The 22,372-nt window shown below is 35.5% G+C and overlaps 1 protein-coding gene across 2 annotated transcripts in view; it reads right to left on the reverse strand.

Annotated features, from left to right (window-relative positions):
* The window catches only part of WDR33 (WD repeat domain 33), a 118,596-nt gene that overhangs the window by 8,990 nt on the left and 87,234 nt on the right, over positions 1-22,372 (reverse strand). Inside the window, exons 8-17 of one of the 2 annotated variants that reach the window (XM_069063330.1) lie at positions 16,380-16,506; positions 14,713-14,867; positions 14,483-14,561; positions 13,892-14,002; positions 13,220-13,314; positions 10,974-11,060; positions 10,587-10,726; positions 5,303-5,455; positions 3,344-4,423; positions 244-352 (exon numbers count right to left, since the gene is read on the reverse strand). In XM_069063330.1, coding sequence (XP_068919431.1) covers positions 244-352; positions 3,344-4,423; positions 5,303-5,455; positions 10,587-10,726; positions 10,974-11,060; positions 13,220-13,314; positions 13,892-14,002; positions 14,483-14,561; positions 14,713-14,867; positions 16,380-16,506 — 2,136 coding nt within the window. Of the gene's footprint in view, positions 1-243; positions 353-3,343; positions 4,424-5,302; positions 5,456-10,236; positions 10,391-10,586; positions 10,727-10,973; positions 11,061-13,219; positions 13,315-13,891; positions 14,003-14,482; positions 14,562-14,712; positions 14,868-16,379; positions 16,507-22,372 lie in introns of those variants that run through there. The other variant, XM_069063331.1, reaches the window with a different exon arrangement.

A 22,372-nucleotide genomic window follows, 5' to 3' on the forward strand; every position in this document is an offset into this window, starting at 1 on the left:
CTAACTCCTACTGATAAAAAGCCAAATTATTTTTTCCCCATATTTATGAGTTACTAAATCAAATTTAATAAGAAAACAAAACTGGACATAGCAATTACCTCAAGTGGCTGTCCTGTGTTTCTTTTCTAGGAGGTTCAAATGTTCATTTTATTTACTTACCAAAAGAACCAAGTATTTTTCAATTCTGCTTATTGTCAGAGTGGTCGAGTATGGTCTTTTTAATTAAGCCAAACAGATATTTACCTTTATTAGGGCCAGGTCCTTGTCCCGGATTAAGAGGGGGGATTCGACCTTGTGATCCCTGCTGCCCTAGTCCTGGTATCAAGGGTGGGGGGCCTGGGTTCTGTCCTTCCTGAAAAGATTTTTTTAAAAAACGGGGTGAAATAACAGATTTGTGTCTCATGAACAATTTCAACACCAAGCAACAGAACAGTAATATTAGGTGGTCCCAAAGTCTACATTGGGAAATAGCAAAAGACATTAAGGTAAACTTTCATTTAAAAAGATTTCAAAAATAATAATGTTCTATTTATTTACTATGGTAAACAATGATAACAGGAAATATAGGCACTTTAGACTCATGAGTTCAATTATTTCAGGTAATAATTTTAAATGGGTATCAGAAAATGTAGCACAATAATATCTGTTTCTTATAAAGTCTGGATTACTATATACAGCAGCTATACAGATATATACTTTCAATAGAATTTAAATGTACAAAATCGTATTTACTTTCACATTTCTCCTTCCTAACTCTTCCTGTACTAAATATTTAAATAATCCTACCTAAAAGGTGAATGCCACAAATGAGGGTCTAATTTCCTTTCCCTCTGTTTCTTCTTTTGCTTCCTTTTTTCTTCTACCTCCCTTACCAAGCATTCTACTACTCATTCCAAATAAAGGTACCATCATTAATACTTCAGGATATATTAAAATATCCTGGGATCTACCTATTCTACCAAAACCTTAGGTTCTGACTGACCAAATACTCACCTGATCCAGTCTATTTTTGGTATTAAAATCCTAAAGGAACATTTCCCCCCCTAAGACCTTTTCTAACCTATTTGCCATTGGGGTATGGAAAGGGAGGGTAAAAGATAGGAGTATACCATGTTAGATATATAATTCTTCCCATACAGCCCAAAAATTTTGGAACAGATGCACATGAAAAACTCATTCAACAAATAAAAACAAAGAATTATCCCAGAAGAAAAAAAATTAAACATTAACAGCAGTGTTGTTTTCATTTCTAGTTATATAATAAGGACACAGTCATGACTAAAGGCTAAACAATTGTGTTAGGAATTAAGGTAATAAAATTACCTATTAGATTACCAAAATAATAACACTGCTACTTTTATCACTAAGGAACTCTCATAGAAATATAAAAATGAAAACAATACTGGAAGCAAAAGTTCTCGTTTGTCCCAGGATTAATCTGGTCCACATGCTAGAGAATACTAAACAAGGAGAAGCAGTGGGGCTGAGAATTTGAATCAGGGACCAAGATGCAAACAAAATTGCTTTCCTCAGTCAGCTTTTTAGGCTAGAAATTCCCCATGATAAGGATGCACAGGTGAAAGAAGCAATGTGGCCCGTTCTCCATAACAACAACATATACTATATTTTCACCTCCTCTAAAATTTAAGAAAAATGATCATTGTTGTTGTAGATTAAGGTTTTTTAACTGTTCTGTAAACTTTTCATAGACAGATTTTACTAAAGGTATTATTTCTAAATTCTGTCAAAGAAATATCGTTACTTTTCTTGGTTTCTTTGCTTTAAATACTGTATGGGAAATGTTTCTTCCTTGAAGATAAAACTTTAATTGTACCTATTTATTAAAATAAAATTTTAGGGGGTGGCTAGGTGGTGTAGTGAGTAGACTGCTGGCCCTGGAGCCAGGAGGACCTGAGTTCAGATCCAGACTCAGACACTTAACACACACACACATAAAAAAAAACCAGCTGTGTTTTGACCTTGGGCAAGTTACTTAACCCCAATTGCCCTCCAAAAAGCAAAAAAAATAAAATTTTAGTGAAGCTTTCAGCTGTTTTTATGCAAATTAATACCAGGGCCTCTTTCAGAAATAAGACTAAGCCCAAAAGAAATAAGCCAGCAAGAAACCTAAGAATTTTAGAAAAATTTGAAAACAAGATCAAGCATAATCAAATTCTTCATCAATTTAACATTAAATATGGAAAGAACAGTGATAATTATTTGGACTGCTCACCAAAAACACCCAAAGGTTGAAGGCAGTTTACCTAAAAGGTTGGTAAACTCATTATATACATATAAAGTGTTTACCAATCTACAAATATATGTCTACCTAAAAAGGGTGGTAAACTCATTTTTCTTTGTATTTTGTGTTATCTGTGTGTGTATACACATATATATAATGAGTTTTATATGAAGAGTTTATTAAAAAATGAAGTTATTTTTATTAACATTCTCTTTCCCCAAATCCCACTGCAAAGTATTTGCATGTGTGGACTATATTCCAAAGAACCATCATTTCAGAATAAATTAAGTTCTTGAACCCAAAGAATCCAATTAATTTTCACTTCTTTTACAGGTCTGAAAATGATTCTCATTTTCAAATCCACCATCAAAAACTGAAGAAAATAATATACCTCAAATACCACAGTATTTAGTTTCTAAAAAGGGACATTCCAATATTGTTTACTGTCTACAGAACTACCAAAGTAAACCTCTTTCTGCCTTTACCCTCCATCCTCCTTCCCTCTAAACACTTCAGTATAAAGAGAAGATTTAAAATAGATGGAAAACTTTTAACAACAAAACCAATTTCCCATTCAGGAATCACTGATACAGGAGTATTATTTTTAATGTATACTAAAAATTGATAACTGATCTCTTTTAGTTCATTGTCATTATTACGTAATAAAACTCTAATATATTTATATTTTATAAAAGGATTAAAGAGATTACTACTAGAGAATCATAAAAATTTGTCTAAAATACAGTTTTAGCCTTATTTCTATTATGCTAAATTATACATTTCCACGAGGTTCATCAACCAGTTCCTTTGTTTTTTTCATGTTCCATAACATTCAAATCCATTACAAGTTTTAACTTTGCTATACTTTATGTGGACTTGAGACTGAAGCCACCTCTGCTACTTATTTACTATACATGTAACCATGGGCAAGTCATTCTCTGGGCCTAAGTTTTATCATTTATAAAATATACGTGTTGGATTAGTGATATATGTAAGGTCCCTTCCCTTTTAGCTCTGTATAATATCATCATATGGGTCTATGCAGTATGAATATATATTCTTAATGTGCAAATGCCTATATAAAGTGTAACCCAAAAATACCTGATTAAAGGGTGCACGTGGACCATCACCCAGAAGGGGTGTTTTCTGCTGCTGGAACGGTAATGGGCCTTGAGAAGGATGAGGCCCTCTTGAAGGGTTCTGCTGTCCTTGAGGTCCTGGGGGACCCTGCATGCCTCCCTGGGGTGGAGGTCCCATAGAACCCTGGGGTGGCCCCTGCTGTCCCTGTGAACCTGGAGGCCCACGCATTTCCTGGGGAGGCCCCAGCATTGACCCTTGGGGTGGAGGCCCCTGCATGCCTCTCATTTCCTGAGGACCCCTCATCTCCTGAGGACCATGTCCCAATAGTCCACTTGGTGGGTGAGGTCCTCTCATTTCTTGAGGTGGGTGCCCCATCATCATTCCTTGTGGAGCAGGTCCTTGGTTATCTCGGGGACCTGGAGGTCCCTGCATTCCTCTTGGATTCAGACCCATTAGAGGCCCTTGGGACACAGGACCCTGCATCCCCTGAGAGCCTGGTCCTCCTTGCATTCCATGGGGATGAGGAGGTCCCTGCATCCCTCTTGGACCAGGTGGTCCTTGCATCCCTTGAGTACCAGGTGGACCCTGAGGGCCTAAATGGCCTTGGGGACCAGGTGGACCTTGGGGGCCCAAATGACCTTGTGGCCCAGGAGGACCTTGGGGGCCCATGGGACCCTGTGGTCCAGAACTGCCCTGTGGCCCAGGTGGTCCTTGAGGTCCCATTGGGCCATGGGGTACAGGATGTCTTGGCATTCCTTGGTGGCCATGCATATCCTGAGGCCTTGGGAGTCCTTGTGGAGGACCTTGCGGCCCCATGAATCCTTGGGGACCAGCACCTCCCTGATGTAATGGAGGGCCTTGTGGTCCCATCTGCCCCTGAGGTCCTGCAGGTCTGAACTGTCCTTGTGGGCCAGGGGGTCCCATTTGAGCCATATTCATTGGCATCTGTTGGGGTGGATGAGGCTGCTGAAAACCTTGCGGAATCTGAGACATTGGACCTTGTCCTGGAAAAGGCTGGGGTCCAAGTAGAGGACCCCCTGGTGCTGGAGGTGGTTGGACTTGTTCGGCTTGTTTCTGTGCAAGTCTTTCAATTTTGAGTTGCTATCAAACAAAACCAAAGAATCATAATCATCAAACAAATCTATAGCATTTAATAGTACTAATACTGGTTAAATAAATTTCTCTAGAAGAAATACTCATTTTATACATTTCTTAATTCTTTTAAGTCTTTGTAAAAGGAATGGCAAGGCTTATGGTCCCTTTTTTCAGAAAAAAAAAGTATTTCATGAAATTCCTAATATAAGTACTACTCAGGCTTCAAAATCAATTTAAATAGAATACTTTGTAGAAATGAGGGGCTATGATTGTGAGATACATATAAAACTTTGTTTAATATATACATTAGCTAGCTTTAAGGAACTTTTCTTTCATTCTTTTAAACATTTTTTATGGTAAGGCTATCTGGATGGGGGTGGGGGAGAAATGTATGGTGATATAAAAATGAATGATAGCAATGAAAACATTTGTTTTTTAAATTAAAATTTAAAATGATTGCCTTTCATTTAGCTAGTGATAAATAGATCATTTATCATATATATATATATATATATATGCTAATATACTGCCTTGTATTTTCTGCTAAGTAATAGGGAAAAAAAGTTTAAATATAAGAATGAATGTTCTGTTCTGCCAGAAATTTACAAATCTGTTCACCTGGTAAGACCTAAATAGCACAATAAACTTTTCTGATAAAAAAAACCTATCGAAATTTAGAAATGGTATTCACACACTAACTTTAAAATGCTTTATGGAAGGCTAATTGGACTTAAACACTATCTAAAAATAATATTTTATTTTAACATTATAGTTTCTTCCTTCCTTCTCCTCTTTTGACTTTTATACTCACAAGACACCATAAAAGAAAGATGACTATCACTTGATTGTTAAACATGAAGAAAACCTAAAGCTTTCTCATTATACCTCCAAAAGCTGTGGGTTAGTGTACTGCAATGTTGCCATTTCTTGCTCTATTTCTACTTGTGTCTTTTTCTTTTCTTCAAGTTTAATATCTTCTTTTCTGTCATTTAGTACCTCATTTGGGGCAGGAATTGGAACTTTATTCTGCATCCAGGCCTAAAGAGAAAGAGAGTATGTTAAAAAAACAAAACGTGATATGAGCTATACATATCCAATTAATAACAAAATTCTGCACTGCCAGTGATGCATTCAGAAGAATTGGACTTTGTTCAATTCACTAGGATAGCAACACTTATTTAATACTATATATCCTAGGCTACCTAGGATATAAGTATGTTTCTAATTAGAAACTAATAAATTGTTAAAAGCTTAAAAATAAAATCCCTGAATGTCTAATATATAAAGTTTATCAATAATAAGCCATTAATAGGTTCATATTCTTTGTATAGGAGAAAAGCTAAAGGGGCGGCTAGGTGGCGCAGTGAATACAGAACCGGCCCTGGAGTAGGGAGGACCTGAGTTCAAATCCAACCTCAGACACTTAACACAAAACTAGCTGTGTGACCTTGGGCAAGTCACTTAACCCCAATTGCCCCCCAAAAAGCAAAAAAAAAGAAAAAGAAAGAAACAAAGAAAAGAAAAGCTAAAGAAGTTATAAGAAAGACTGAAAGAATGTCAATCTAAGTTATCTGTTTCCCTATTCTTAAGGCCCGAATCTCTGAGTGGCAAATAAAAAAACCTAACTAGGTGAAGTGAAAGGTTATGGACAGTTTCCAGGAAAATAATTACTACAGACAACAAAATAGCACATTGGGTAACAAACTAGAAACACAAACAGTACCCCCTCAATGTGGCATGTGAAAAGAATGTAATATTACTGAGCTATAAGAAAAAATCAACAAGAGTTCAGAGAAACAGGAAGGCTTGTTTGAACTAAGGCAAAGTAATCAGAACTAATTTTACTTCTCTGTTTTTATTGTTAGGAGGGAGGAGGCTAGAATAACTGGAAATGAATGTTATGTAAAAACAAAAGGCATTAATAAAACTCTTTAAAGTAAAACAAAAATCAAATGCAATGGAATAATATGTCATAAAATGCCCAATTCCAAAACACATGATAAGACTTGAATGAACTGATGCTGAAAGAAGGTAAAACAGAATTACGTACACAATGACTTTAATAACATAAATGACAGGAACAATAAGAGGTTATCGCAAATGTAATGAATAATTTGGGCCAAATAGACGCAAAATATGTAGGTATATATCAATGATAATAGAATTCTCCAAATGATTTTGTAGCAGCTGAGAATATTTTTATATGGGAGGTGAAGCCGAGATGGCAGAGAAAAGGGAAAATTCTATCCAAGTTTTTCCAACATTTGCCATTAAAAAAAACTTTAAAATAAAAAGTTAAATCAAATTCTAAAGCAGCAGCATCAACAAAAAAGTCAGGGTGGGACACTTTTCCAGCCCAGGACAACCTGAAACAGAAGGAGAGGTCTGTGGCACTGGAGTGGAGGCTGGTCAAGAATAAATACGGCAGCAACACCATCTGTGAGCCTTAGAGGTAGCAACAGGAGCAGTGGTGCCAGGAGTACTCACTGCCCAGAAATGATAAAGGGATTGAATATCTGATGACAAAGATTCATGGTGGTCCCCTGCGCTAGTGCTGGGCACAGGACTAGGTGCCATTTGACAACTCCAATGCCCATTACTCAATTCTAGAGGAGAGAGAAGAGTTAGTAGTCACAAGGAAGCAAAGACCCAACCTAGGTAGAGCTCATAGTTTTATGGAGGAGAGAAGATGTGATCATAGGAAAAATGAAGCCCTACCTGGGCAAGGACCAAAGGGGAGACAAGGAGAGCAGTGACCACACCTCTCTCCAGATCACACTACCCTGGAAGCACTGAAAATTTACAGGCCCCCAGAGTTAGCTGTAACAACAGTAGGGCAAAAAAGGCTGAAGCTTAGGACAGTAAAACCCCACCTTCATCCCTACCCCAGTGGCACAGAGGTAAACTCTAACATAAAGTCCATATTCAAGAAATAGGCTAGAAAAATGAGAAAACGACAACAAAAAAAGAACCTGGTAATAAAAAGCTCTGATGTGATAGGGAAACTCAAGGAAACTTAGGAGAAACTTAATATTTATAAGCAAAGCCTCAAAGAAAAATTGCAGATTGGAAACAAAGTCAAACAAGAATTATTAAAAAAGCTAAAGAAGAGATTAAAGGGGTAGCTAGGTGGCGCAGTGAATAGGGCACCAGTCCTGGAGTCAGGAGGACCTGAGTCCAAATCAGGCCTCAGACACTTAACACTAGCTGTGTGACCTTGGGCAAGTCACTTAATCCCAACTGCCCTGCCTTACCCCCTCCAAAAAAGAAAAAAAAAAAGAGATCTAAAAAGAGCAAAAAAAAGCTTTTAAAAATAAATTAGAGTAGCAGAGAAAAAAATTGAGAAAAGAAATGAGAGCAATGTAAAAAAAATTATGAAAAGAGAATTAACAGCTTGGTTAAGAGAGGCACAAAAATTGCTAAGGAAAATAAAATCTGAAAAAACAGAATTATCCAAATAATAAAAGAGGCAAAATAAACCACATTGAAGAAAATAACTCCTTAAAAGATAGAATTGGTCAACTGGAAAAAAGAAGTACAAATACTCATTGAACAAAGTAAAGATAAGAATTACATCAAGAAACAATGAAACAAGGTCAAAAAAATAAAGTGAAATTTTCACTGGGGAAAAAACCTGATGTGGAAAACAGAAGAGAAAATTTAAGAATTATTGGACTACATGAAGTCATAATCAAAAAAAGAGCCTAGACAACATATTTCAAAGAAACATAAAGGGAAACCACTGAGACATCTTAGAACTATGAGGGAAAACTAAAATTGAAAAAAATCAACTATGCTTCCTGAAAGAGATCCCAAAATAAAAACTCCCAGGAATATTAGAGCAATATTCCAGAGCTCCCAGGGTCAAGGAAAAAATGCTTCAAATAGTAAAAAAAAAATTTTAAATTCTAATATTGTAGAGTCATAATTGGTTACAGAAGATACCACAGCTACCACAATAAAAGTGTAGAGGGATTAGAATGCGATATTCCTAAAGGCAACAGAACTAGGATTACAACCAAAATGCACCTACCCAGCAAAACTAAGTTTAATCCTTGAAAAATGGACAAAAATTTTAACGAAATAAGAGTATTTCCAGGCATTCCTGATGAAAAGACCTGAAAAGGCTGAACAGAAAATTTGACATTCAAACACAAGACTCTAGAAAGGCATAAAAAGGTAAGCATGAGTGAGAAATCACAAAGAACTTAACAAGGTTAAACTTTTTACATTCCTACAAGGGAAGATCTTACATGTAACCCCCAAGAAGATTATCATCATTAAAGCAGTTAGTTAGAATGAGTCTACATAGAGGGCATGGGTGCGAATTGATTATATTGGGACAATCTCAAAAGAAAATGGAAAGGTTAGAAAGAGGGATGCACTGAGAGAGGGACAAGGGAGAGAAAGAATGGGGAAAATTATTTCACATAGAAGAGGCAAACAAGGAAGTTTTTATAATGAAGGAGAAAACTGGGATTGAACAATGCTTGAACATTACTCTCATATGAACTGGTTCAAAGAAGGAAGAATGTCTGTGTGTGTGTGTGTGTGTGTGTGTGAGTGTACACACATACACATACATCTAAATATAGATCAATTACTCCATACATTCATCCATCCATCCATCCATCCATCCATCCATCCATCCATCAAATAGGAAAAAACAGAATGGAGGTATATGATGGTACCTTAGTTGTTTTAATATGTATTTCTCTAATAATGATTTAGAGCATTTTTTTTTCTGACTACCAATAGCTTTGATTTTTTTTTGTAAACTACCTGTTTGTTTTCTTTATCAACTGAGGATGGCTCTTATTTGATAAATTTGGCTTGATATGAGAAATTAGACTCTTACTAGAGAAACTTGATATAAATTTTTCCCCCATTCCTTCTCTCCTTCTAATTTTGGCTACATGGGTTATAATTGTACAAAAATCTTTTAATTTAATGTGATCAAAATTATTCATCACCCTTCCCCTCCTCCCACTGGATCTTCACTGTCTCTTATTTGGTCATAAATTCTTCCCTTCTTTTCCATGCACCTTTAATTTGTTTATGATAACCACCCTTTATGGTTAAATCTTGTACCAATTTATGAGCTTATCTTAGTATATGGTGTGAGATGCTAGCACATGCTTAATTTCTTCCAGACTGCTTTCCAGTTAACCCAGTAGTTTTTGTTGAATAGTGTATTCTTGTCCCAAAAGCTTGATCTTTGGGTTTATGAAACAAGAGATTACTGTGTAATTAGATTAATAGTAATTAAGATTTTTTCTGTATACTGTGTACCTAATGTATTCCACTCTATTTCTTATCCAATACCAGACTGTTTTGATGATTATTGTTCTTATAATATAGTTTGTACACCCTTTGACCCAGCAATACCACTACTGTGTCTGTATCCCCCCAAAAAAATCAAAGAAAAAGGGAAAGGATCACATAGGTCTTTTTTGTAAATATAGTACAAAAATATTTAGAGTAGCTCTTTTTATGGTGGCAAAGAATCAGAACTTGAGGGGATGCCCATCAATCAGGGAATGGCTGAACAAATTGTATAACATGATTGTGATGAAATGTGATTGTTCTATAAGAAATTACAAGCAAGATGGTTTCAGAAAAACCTGGTTAGATTTATATGAACTGATGCAAAGTAAAGTGAGCAGAACCAGGAGATCACTGTATACAATAACAGCAATATTGTAACAATGATCAACTGTGAAAGACTTAGCTACTCTGATCTGTACAATGATCCATGATAATTCCAAAGGACTCATATTGAAAAATGCTATCCACCTCCAGAGAGAGAACTGATAAACTGAGTGTAGACTGAAGCATTTTTGTTTTCATTTTATTTTTCTTTCCTTTTCCCCCCTCCTTGGGGGCAACATGGCTAACATGGAAATGTTTCACATGACTTCACATGTATAATGGGAATCATATTGCTTGCCTTCTCAGTGGATGGTGGTGAGGCTAGAGCAAGGAAGAGAATTTGGAGAAGAAAATTTTTAAACAAATGCTTAAATAAAATAAGAGAAATAATATTTTTATTGGCAACAAGTCAAATGTAATTCAAAAAGATTAACTGTTAATAACAGTATTTTTTAAAAGCATCCCATCACTGTGTACAGATTTTGTTATGAATAAAGATTGATTTTCCTTTACTTACTTGCTGGAACTGAGCTGGAATAGGCTTTGCATAAGGAACTTTTTTTTGTGGCACCTTCTTTTGGTCCTTTTGCATTACCTCCTCCATTCCCCAGTCCAATCCTGGAATGGTCATTTCTATTTCATTTGACTCATCTTTCCCTATAAGCAAGAAGATAAGTTCAGAACTTCTCATATATAAAATAAACAAAAGAAAGCTATCCATTTCTCTGCTGAATGAAGAGTATAAACATACAACCTCTACCTTTATAAAAGAATTTACCATGATGACATTTATCAGTGTTCTTGGGGACCTACGGTTATAAGTTAAGGAGATCAAAGAGATGGGACCAATACTTAAAAATGGTTTCAAAAGTAAGCTTTCTAGGCATAATTTTCCACGTCTTACCCATTTGTTCTTGTTCCATTGCTAGTTTTAACTGCTCCGGTATTCCCATCCCTGGAATAACTGCCAGACTATTAGGCTCAAGATCATCTGCAGATAACAACATATTATTAACCAATCAGCAATTATTCAGGAAGGATTTAGTAAATATTTACTATATCAGACACTGGGCTAAGAGCTAGGGATATAAAGAAAAAAAAGTCCCTTCTCTGGAGAAACTTACATTCTAATGGAGGAAACAACCTATATAAATCAACACATATATCATAAATACAGAGTAGATGGAAGTTTTAGACATGAAGGAACTAGCTCTGTTAAGACTGGGAAAGTTCTCTCAGAGGAGGTGGTGCTGGATCTGAACCTTAAAGAAAGTCAAGAAAAAAGAAAGCCAAGGATTCTAAGTCAGTGAGGCAAGGAAGAAGAACATTCCAGGAATTAGAGAGTCCATGCAAAAGCATAAAAATGAGAAATAGGAGTGTTCTGTGTGAGAAACAGCAAGCTGGCAAATATAGATGGACCACAGAGTGTATAGCAAGGCACAAAATGATAAAAGTAGTGTGGAGAAAGACTCAAGATAAAGAATCACATTAAAAGCCACTGCAATAGTTAAGGCAACAGTTGATAATGAGGACCTAAACTAAGATGGTGACTGTGAGTGGAGAGAGAGGAACATATTAAAAAATGTTGTGAAAGTACAAACAATAAGATTTAGCAACAATTGGGATTTGTGGGTTGATCAAGATGTAGCAGTCCAAGATGACACTAAGGATGCAAACCCAATACGACTGTGGGGATGGAGATGCCCTCAACAGTGATAACAACCTACAGAGGGGAGAATTTGTGGAGCAAAATGAATTCTGTTATAGACATGTTGGGCTCAAGATACCTAGAGGATATCCCCTTTGAATTGTCCAAAAGGGAGTTAGTGATGTAGAACTAGAACTCAGGAGACTAGTACTGGATAAACAGATCCAGAAATCATCTGTAGAGAGATGATAGTTGAGCAAATGGGAGCTGATAAGGCACCAAGTGAGAGAATGAAGGGAGGAAAAAAAAGGGTGCAGGATAGAATCTTGGGGAACATGTATAGTGGGCATGACATAGATGGAAATTCAGCAAAAAAGATTGAAAAGATCAACAATGGTGAGGATAGAGAACAATACAATAGACTTGCTAGGTAAAAGGTCACTGATAACTTTGGAGAGAACAGTTTCAGGTGAATAATGAGATCAAAAGCCAGACCACAGAGAAATTAAGAGTGTGTGATGAAAGAAAATAGAATTCCCAAGCACAGACAGCTTTTTCAAGGAGTTTCACTAAGAAGAGGAAGAGACATACAGGGCAATAGCTGGTAGGCATGATTGGAGCTAGTAAGGGTTTTATGATGATGGGGACCAGCTTTAGCATGTTAATAAGCAGTGGGCAAGGAACAGGTAAATAAAGACTGAAGATTAAAGAGTGGGGATGATGATGGGGCAATCTATTAGAGAAAATTGGGAGGGGTGAGATTAAAGGTACATGTAGAAGCACTGACCTTGACAAGGAGAAAGGTGACCTGATTATCAGACACTAGAGTACAAGAGGAGATAGCAGGTAATGATATCAGAGGAATGTAAAATGAAGAGCGGAAAAGAGAGTTCTTGGCAAATGGCCTCTCTATTTTTGGTGAAGTATGAAAAGAACAGAGAAGGAAGTAGAATGAGAGGCTTGAGAACAGCCAAAGTGTTGAGTCAATTAGAGAGAAGTAGGATTGCTTTGCTGGATTAAAGGCCCAGTTGAGATGATGTGATCGTTATTTTCAGCCACAAGTGAGCAAGAATGAAGGAGGGAGATAGTGAAAGTAATCCAGGGATGGGGTTCGGCAAAACATGATCAGTAATAAGAAAAGGGAACAAAGGATGCAAAAGTAGAAGATGGTAGAAACTGAACTGGTTTATCAAGGAATCAAGAACTGAGAAGATAGAAAAAGAATAGGGTCAGATCAGGTATCTGATACAGTACTGAAGGCATACCCAGATTGGAAGTCACAATGAAGATGAAAAACAGATTTAGGGGGAATGAGGAAGTAATGGCAAGATAAAAGATGATGATATCAGAAGTGTCTTTCAGTAAATTTTTATAGACATTTCCAATTGATAAAGGTTTCCAAAACTATAGAGCTGAAACTACTTTTGATTGTCACCCATTTCTTTCACCGTTATTTCAGAAAAACTGCATCTGCACAAAAAAGAGGAATGAGTTATATTCACCATATTCTACTCCATCTTCAGACATTCCAGGGAGTAGGTTCAGGTTGTAACGATCCCGCATTTTATCTCCAGGTCTATTTCTAGTCCAGAATTTGCTATGCAAGGAAAAAGGTAAAAAAGCATGACTTCAATTCTAATTCTGGGTATTAACAAACTGAATATAAAGCTATTGCTATTTTTTCTTCTTAGGAGAAATTATCCTTTTAAATCCCAAATAGTAATTACAAAGTCTTTTTTTAGTTTAGTTCAAATCAGTTTTAAATATATGTAAACAAACTACTGGAGATACATGTATGAGAAAAACAATGGATTTACAAAATCCCTTTTTTTTATTTTATTTTTTCTTTTAATTTTTATTAATACCATCTAGTTTAAATTACCAACATTTCCCCACACAAAGGGTATCTGAAAAGCCTTAGTGAAGTTTTAATTGTTTAAAGCTTAAAACACTATGACTCTTAAAACATAGTGTACACATTCATCTTCTCCATCCCAAAGAGCCAATGTCTTGTAGCAATGAAAAAGTTAAAGTGATCATTTTAAAAGAATTATAAAACATAATATTGTATTAAAGTATAAAATAAACCCTGAAGTCATGCAATTATATAATTTTCATTAGCCTCATGTATATAATAAAGTTATTCCTTACAATTTCTTAGTACCTAAAATTACCTGGTATGGTCATTTGATCCTGAACAAAGAATATGTCCAAGAGGATGCCAAGCTAAACTCCAGATCATTCCTTCATGGGCCATCTCCATTCCACCTACTTCCTTCTCTACCCTAAAACCACAATATAAAAATATTACATAAGTAATTTTTTTATATAAGTTGACAAAAGATATTTTCTTTTGATTTTCTTAAACTGTTCTTCAATATTCCTATTTTAACATCATCATAGTCAACATTTATTAAGGAGATACTATGTGCCAGACACTATGCTAACCTATTTTCTTCCAGGCTTATCTGCAGTTCCCTGCATATATTAATGAGATACAAGTAATATCTGAATAAAATGTTTGATATTCTATCTAATACTAAGAAATAATGCTAATTTAGTTCTCTAACACAAAAATAATACATTCTATCTTCTCAAACCTGAATAACAAAAGAGCTTTTGTTTTCCATCCTAGGCTAGACTTGGAAATTGATATTTAGAGATGCATTATTTGACAGTGAATACATAGCCACAGAGGAGAAAAGCTGCATTTTAGTTATATAATCCTAACAAAATCATAAATTTTCTCAGGAAACATTACATACCCAACATGCCAGAACAATAAAGAACCATCTGATCCTCCACTGGCAAAAAGACCTTCATGAACAGGATGCCAGGCTACCGCTGTGAAATACAAATCAAATAAAAAAACAAAGAATACATTGGGTAAAGCTGGAGTCTCTTTGAATGAGATCAAAACAGCAGGGTAGGTGGTTCAGAATGCTACAGATTATCTACAGCATCATGATAAAAAATTACAAATGCGGTCACTGACCTGTGGCTTCTTTCTTATGGCCTCTAAAGACTTGAAGTTCCTCTTTTAAATTTCTGATGTCAAAAAGTTTACAGAGGTGGTCCCGGGATGCTGTAAGTAGCCAATTGCCATTGAGATTTAATTTCACTTCCATAACAGTGTTTTTATGGGCATGTCTAAAAAACAAATTAGCAATGAAACAATTAGCAGTGTCCCTGACATTTAAGAAAACATAACAAAACAAGTTAACTACCTTTTCGATTCAGAAATAACAGGGCCAAGATTAGAAGGATATGTGACAAAAAGTAATAAACTGGGAATTTATTATAGAAATTTGAACCCTAGAGCTTTATTTACTTCCAGATACCAAAGGTATAGAAACCTGTTTTTAGAAAACAGTTAAGAAACTAAATGGACAAACTCAAAAAAAAGGTTGACTCCTCAGGTTTTGCATTAACAAGGCTAAAGTGCAAAAAAGCTTCAATCTGAGGTAAAAAGCTGATTTGTAGAGTACGTGAACAAAGAAATAACACCTGCTAACATTGATCTAATACTTTAAAGCTTACAAAGTACTTTACATATATTATCACATTTGATCCTCACAACAGCTCTATGAAGTAGATGTGTTATTATCCCCATTTTACAGATAAAGATATTAAGGGTTAGAGAAGTTAAGTGACTTGCCTAGGGTCACATAGCTAATAAGTGCCTGAGGCAAGATCTAAACTGAGGAACTTCTGACTCCAGGTCCAGCATTACAGACAATGTTCCAAATTGCATCTCTGTAAAGGGAGAGGGGTACTTCCTTACTCTGATTACTTGGCTACACTGAATTTGATAAGACGTCTTAACCACATGGTTACAGGACACTTAAGACCTACCTCGATGTCATGTAAGATAATTCACTTTGACTATCAGAATATTGTTATAGATAGGATTTGATCTTATAAGACCTCTACAATTCTTTATTACTCAGATTCTAAGAGAAGCAGTATAATGAGCACCAGAATGGGAATCAGAAAGACCTGAGTTCAAATCTTGTCACGGACTCTTATTGGCTATGAGACCATGGGCAAGTGATAGCCTTCAAAATCCAATTTTTACCTATGAAACCTATCTCACAGTGGAGATGTGAAGATCAAATGAAACAACATATTTAAAGCACAATATAAATGTCAACTATTTGTAGTAATAGTACGAAACAGTGCCTATAGCGTGCTCTTATTATAGTGCAGATACTGTCTATACATACAAATCTGTCTGTGTAACTCCAAGAGCTCATGAAACGCTCATAAGTCATGATAATAATTGGGCTACAAATATACAGATGACATCTTATCGGAAGGGACAGTGGGGAGAAAGCATTGCTTTTTCTGGTAACTAACACAAACAATCAAACCTTCCATTGTTCAATGATAAACAGCTAAGTGAGACAATGAACTCATGGGTAATATTATTCTTTAATTGTCATCACTCAAACTGAAACAAAAGTGGAAGGCAGAAGAAAAGTTTGTTTTGCATTGTGGATGGAGAATATTTAGTATAGAAACATAAAGAAACAAATCTGTTATCCAAACTGACTCTACAGCATCCTATTTCACTTTCCAGGAAAATCTACCAACAAAAAAGTTGTCAGTTACACATTACCAAAAAAGGTAAATTAAGAGTGCTTTGCTCCTCTCACTTACAGCGTTGCAAGGCTCTGCCCAGTCTTTGGATCCCAGAACTTAATTGGCTGTTGACTATCTTTACTTCCTGAAACTACTAAGCCTTTTGTTGGATGCCAGTCTACACATTTTACATCCGCACCGTGACCTGTTGGAAACAAAAGTCAATTAAATAATCTAACAATTTAAATTTTTTGAAGTTACAATCTAACAATGTAAGAAGATGTGAAGGGACCTTCTAAATATTTATTTTTCACTCCAGCATTAAATGACCCTAAATCTTATTTTTAGGAGATTATACTTTTGGTCTAATTCCAAAATCATTTGTTAATAGTCAACCACCTTGCAGTGTTAGGAATCTGGTTTTGTTCATCCCTCTGTAGGACAAACTCATATAAAAGCAATGAGACAAACTACATAGCACTCCCACTAGTTAGTGGTGAAATTGAATGGTCCAAGTATTATTAAGATGCAAAAACAAGGCACAAGTAGCTCATTCTGCATTACAGATGATTTTTTTGTCAAAAGAGTTTGTATCAGTTCATAACTATTTTCCCCTTGTGTCAAACACCTCAGTTTTCCATATTTGTGGAAAATCCATCGTTTTTTATATGTCAAGGACTGGATCTGTGAATTCATTGTTACATGAAATGCCCAAATGAGGAAAATCCTTTTTTCATGAAACTTGTCTCCAATTTATAGTCAAAGAGAGTTGCCTGGAGCCCTGATAGTTTAGAGACTTATTCAAGGTCACATTGGCAGTAAGTCAGGGGTAGGACTTGAACCAAGGTCTTTGTAGCTCTGAGACCAGTTCTCTATCCACTAGGCTATGCTGAATGAAAAAGCAATATATGAAAATCAAGACTTACAAAGTTGTTAAAAAAAAAAAGTGGGAGGATTCTTTGTCTTATAAAAAGATAAGACAAATTTCCTTTCAATGGCAAGTTTACTAAAAGGAACAATATTTACCTGCAACTTAAATTTAAAAAATAATCAGGAATCTCTCCATTTCTCTCCCCACTCCCAATTTTAAGCAGTTACTAATATCTTTCAACTTTTAGAAAGAAAATAAGAAAAATGAGGCCAAGAAAAAAAACAGGAAAAAGAAGGGAAGATTATAAAAGTATCTGATATTACTTGCACCTACTCAAAAGGAGAAAGTTAAAGTTAAAAAAAATTTAAATATGATGTTCTCTACTTCCTTCTATTTGGCCATAGACATACAGTATGGAGAAGCTTAAAGTTTCAGACATCACTGTCAAATGAAGATCTAATAATACTTAGGTCTTTACTTGGGAAAGTGTGATCTACATTAATATGTTCTGATTTTTTAAAATTCCATTTACAGGAGCACATATATGATATATATCAAGAAAGTAGGCCTATGCATACTACTAATTTTCTGAGGACTAGAATACTCTTAGGAAAAATGGTTAAAAAAAAAAAGTAACTTTTGGGTACTAACTGGGAACAAAATGTACATCCAAAAGAAACTACTGCATGATTTGAAAATCACTCTAAAAATATTTTTATCTGAGTTTACTCCAAATGTGTGCAAATGGTCTAATTCCACCCATTCCCATCAGCTATTAATTGCAGGTAATATATCCATGATCCCTCCTTCTTATAACAATCCTGAAATCTCATGAATATCAATGTTCCTTCCAAGAATGCAGGTTGCAATCCATCCACAGCTGCCCAACCTATTCAACAGTTATCCATTTCCTCCATCCTTGTTTACCACAAGGGCCTTCCTTGCTTTTTCCTGACACCCTGAGGATACCACTGGAGCACTTGGGCTATCTACTTGTCATCTTTCAAAACATAACCAGCCCATCTTCTCTTATCATACATTTCCTTGATGACATCTTTATTCCTGGTAGTCTTCAGAGTTGCTCATGGGTAATATGCTGTAGCCTACACAATCATCACATGTCTTTCCATTGCTCTCTGCTGCAATGATATACTAGAAGAATATCGTTTTTAAAAAGAGAGGCCTTTGTTTCGGGTAGAAGATGAAGTTTACTTTAGTTTATGAAGAGCTTGCAGTTTCCCAGTCAGTGTAATCCAGCCCAGTCTCCACCTACTGTTTAATTCTTGGCCCAACTAACTATCCATTTGATTTGTCTGTCCCTGATAATTCATACTGATAGACAAGTTCTATTGAACTGTATGTCATAATTTGAGCAATAAACATTCTTCATCCAATGGTCTTTCCTATGTGGATGAGCAGACCAAACTCTTTTAGAGGGTTACAGATCCCCCCTAATTCTCTGGGGTTTGATGCAGCCAGCAAAATAATCATTTCCAAATAGGAGCATCTGAAGGACATCCACAAGGAATCTTTCAATAGACACATTACAAAAGATCTCTTCCATCACAATGGCAAAAACATCTGGCAAGCATCCACTGTCTTGCTTTATGCCTCACCTGATGTTTGTTATCAGAGAATGGTTGAATAAGTTATTTGTTATATCTTTAAGTCAATCTTGAATGATTTTGACATAAAAGTGATAGATCTGTTGAGTTTTTTAAAGTGGCTTCCTCTACCAAGTCAAATGTCTTTTTATTAAATGATAAAAGCAAAGTGGGAGCTTGTATTTCATACCTTAGTGGTGTCAAACTAAAACAGAAACAGATCCTGTTATCTATGCTATATTTACTTTCATTTTGTTAAACATTTCCCAATTAATTTGGTTCTGGCTGCACTCAGGAATTTCATATGACACCTCTAGTTTATACCATATTTAGAAAAATGATAAATGTATAATATTACTTGTAAAAGTCTGTTTCCTATTGACAATCTCATCAAGGATCCCCTTAATGCAATTGTAGAGAAGTCTCGTGAAGATTTTAAACAGATCACAATGTAGAAATATAAGTAGATAGTAGAGATTGTTTTCTAAGCCTTGGTATCTTTCAGACAGCTTGCAAATTATCCCTCAATAACTCTCAAAATTGTTATAGATCTCTTCTGTAGCCACAAACATGGACCTGTGTATACTTGGTTCAACCCACTTGGTTTTCCAATCTTTATTCTTGTCAGTGCCATTTCCACCTCTTCCAGAAGCACATCCATAATTATAATGTTAAAAGCCCAAGTGTGTTGATTGCATTGTCCTTGATTATTAAAAAAAAACTTTTGTAGCTCTTTTCCATTTTCCTTTTTGTTGCTGTCCACACAGCATTTTTCATCCTTTAAAAGCCCTGGCTTCATTTTTCTCAGCTGGGTCTCTTTCCAGTATTTGGAAAATTACTTTTACCCTTTATTGTTTCTCTTTGTTTTATTAGTTAACATAGTTCATAATGAATCATCTTGTTTTTTTAATAAGATTTCAAATTGAGATCATATTCTAAAGTGGTAATGCCTTTAGTTAACAACTCTTTCTGCTTGGCAAGTTAAGTGAAGTGTTTCCCATCCAAAGTGCTTTTTAGATTTTTTTGGTTTTGACACGGTAATTGGTTTATACTAGTTGAATGTCACAAAATTATTATAATTGCTGTCATGTCATTCATTTTGGCTATTACCAATTTTTCAAGATCACTTGATTTATTGATAGAATTAGTTAAATTATATCTACCGTTTTCTGATTATTCTGTCTTTTGTTTACTAATTCTGATCTTAAACAAATGACAGCTTGACAGTACACAGACAGTTAATTCATGGGTGACTTCCACAATGAGGGGGTTTTTCCCGTTAAAATATATTCAATTTCTTTATGCTGCTTGCCATATACATTGCTTAGCAATTTTTTTCTCCTGAGAAAAAGAATCCACTACATGATGATGTCGTATTTTTGTGTACACTACAAGTTTTAGGCCTTTTTTCATTTTTCTGGCCCATGCTTTCTGACATATTTCCCCCCATGCTCATCTAATTTCCCACATTTGTACTTAAGTTAGGGTGTTAAGAGAGTATGCTCACATAATTTGTAGGGCCTTACAAAGTCCTGCACAGAATTTCTCTATTTCTTAATGTTCTGTAGCCAATGTTGGTGCATAAGTCGCAATTTTATTAGCAAGCAATATAGAATGACCAACTGTCCCTTGAAATGTTTCTTGTTGCCTTTGAGTATAACATAAAATCAACTCCCTTATTTGCCCCTCCAATGAGTACCTTTAAGCTGCAAACTTCTTTCTACTGGTTTTTTTTTTTATAGTTAGACAGTCAAAATTATTAAGATTCATCCTCTCCAGCAATATAATTACTTAATGACCACTAGACAAGGATCTCACATTTAAAGCGCCAATAGTCAAATCAAAACTCCAAACCATTCTAAAAAATGGAATGACTCACTATATTCCGACACTTTCTGGCCATCATTAGGCTACTATCACTCAGATGTATTAAAGAAGACATAAGGATTTTTATATATTTTTTTGTTTCTTTGGTTGGCATGGCCAAAGAACTAACATTGTGGCAATATCAATTTGTTAACACTTTGTATATTTTAAGAATATTCTGCAAAGTAACCAGTGACTTTGTGGGTGAAAGGGGAAAGAGGTGGCATATTAAACAGATTCTTCCCTGGTCTACTCATTAGGCACACTTAAAAAAAAGTTATTGGACCTGAGAGGGAAAGGGGGAAAAAATTAATCATACTTCCATGCAGTCTCTGACCTACTTCTCCTCCTCCTCCTCCTCCTTCCTAACAGTAATCGTAGAAGTAGCAGTTGTAATAGCTAGCAGTTTTACAGTGCTTAAGGTTTGCAATGTGCTTTACAGTTATCTCATATTTTTCCTCACAACAACCATGGATGATAGGTACCATTATGAGCTTCATTTGACAAATGAGAAAACTCAGGCAGACAGAAGTGATTCACCCAGAAAACAGTCAGTAATTGTCTAAGGCCAAATTTGAACTCAGTTCTTTTTGATACCATGTCCAAGGCCCTGTGCCACTCACTATCATACACAGGAACAAGTAATGGAATTATTTGTTCCTTTTAAGTCAGTAATTTACAATTTGGGAGTCTAAGTAAAAGAGTATAAGATCTGGCACAACACTCTCCCTCCTATCCATCCCCTAGCAATTGACCTACACTCTCCAATTCAGAACATCTGAAGAATTATTTACCTATCAATGCCTCATCTTATGCATAAGTTGAGTTAAGTTATTGCCATATTCCATTTTCCAATGACATGGAAGAACAGCATGAACTATGGAACTATGAATGCATTTTCCCATCGAATTTTACAAGTGACAGTTAACAATTCAAAAACTACTAAACTTCATCATTTTTATTTTGAACTTTTAGGGCATGGAATGAGTATCTAAGCATTTTTAAATTGTATTTATCCCAAGTTCTAAACTACTGACTTGCAAATAAACTTTTGGAACAATCCTAGGGTGTCTCTGGAACTAAGAGAGACCTTAGAGGTCATTTAATTCAACACCTTTATTTTACAGGTGAATAAAGTGAGACCCAAGGAGGTTGGGTAACTTACCCATGTTCTACTCAAAGAATCTCTGAAATGGAAGGTATCGTAAAAAGACAAAACTGAGGGCCACAAATTCAATGATTAGCTTGAGTTAACACAATTAGTTGGTAGGCAGAGAGGGAAACTTATTTACCCAATATTATAAGGACTTACTATTATTTTCCCTTTCTTTTTAGAATTAAAAATTTGCTGACTTCTAGAAGAACAGGGCAGAATCTGTCATAGTTACATTCTGATGAAACGAAAACTCGAAAGTATACTAATGGCAAGAGATGAAGATTTCTAAACTGGTAACACTTCCCTAGACATGTAGTCTTTGCTATTTAAATGGGCCTTTGTAAAGGCACAACCATATTTAGAGCCTTTGAAAAGATCAACATGAAACATCAAGCTCTTCCTATCAATATAAGCATTTTATTTCAAAATGTAATCTAAATGATGTTGACAGCTAGATATTAAGCACCTGAAGACCGTAGGTAACTTCATTTAAAAAAAAAAGAAGGTAACACTAAGGTCTACAGGGGCAATATGAAAATGTATTTTCACAGAGCAAGTAATTTGATATGTAAGT

The sequence above is a fragment of the Petaurus breviceps genome, unplaced genomic scaffold (assembly GCF_028583685.1).
Source record: "Petaurus breviceps papuanus isolate PSGF00001 unplaced genomic scaffold, PetGlider_PUasm1.0 90556, whole genome shotgun sequence".
Taxonomy (NCBI): Eukaryota; Metazoa; Chordata; class Mammalia; order Diprotodontia; family Petauridae; genus Petaurus; species Petaurus breviceps.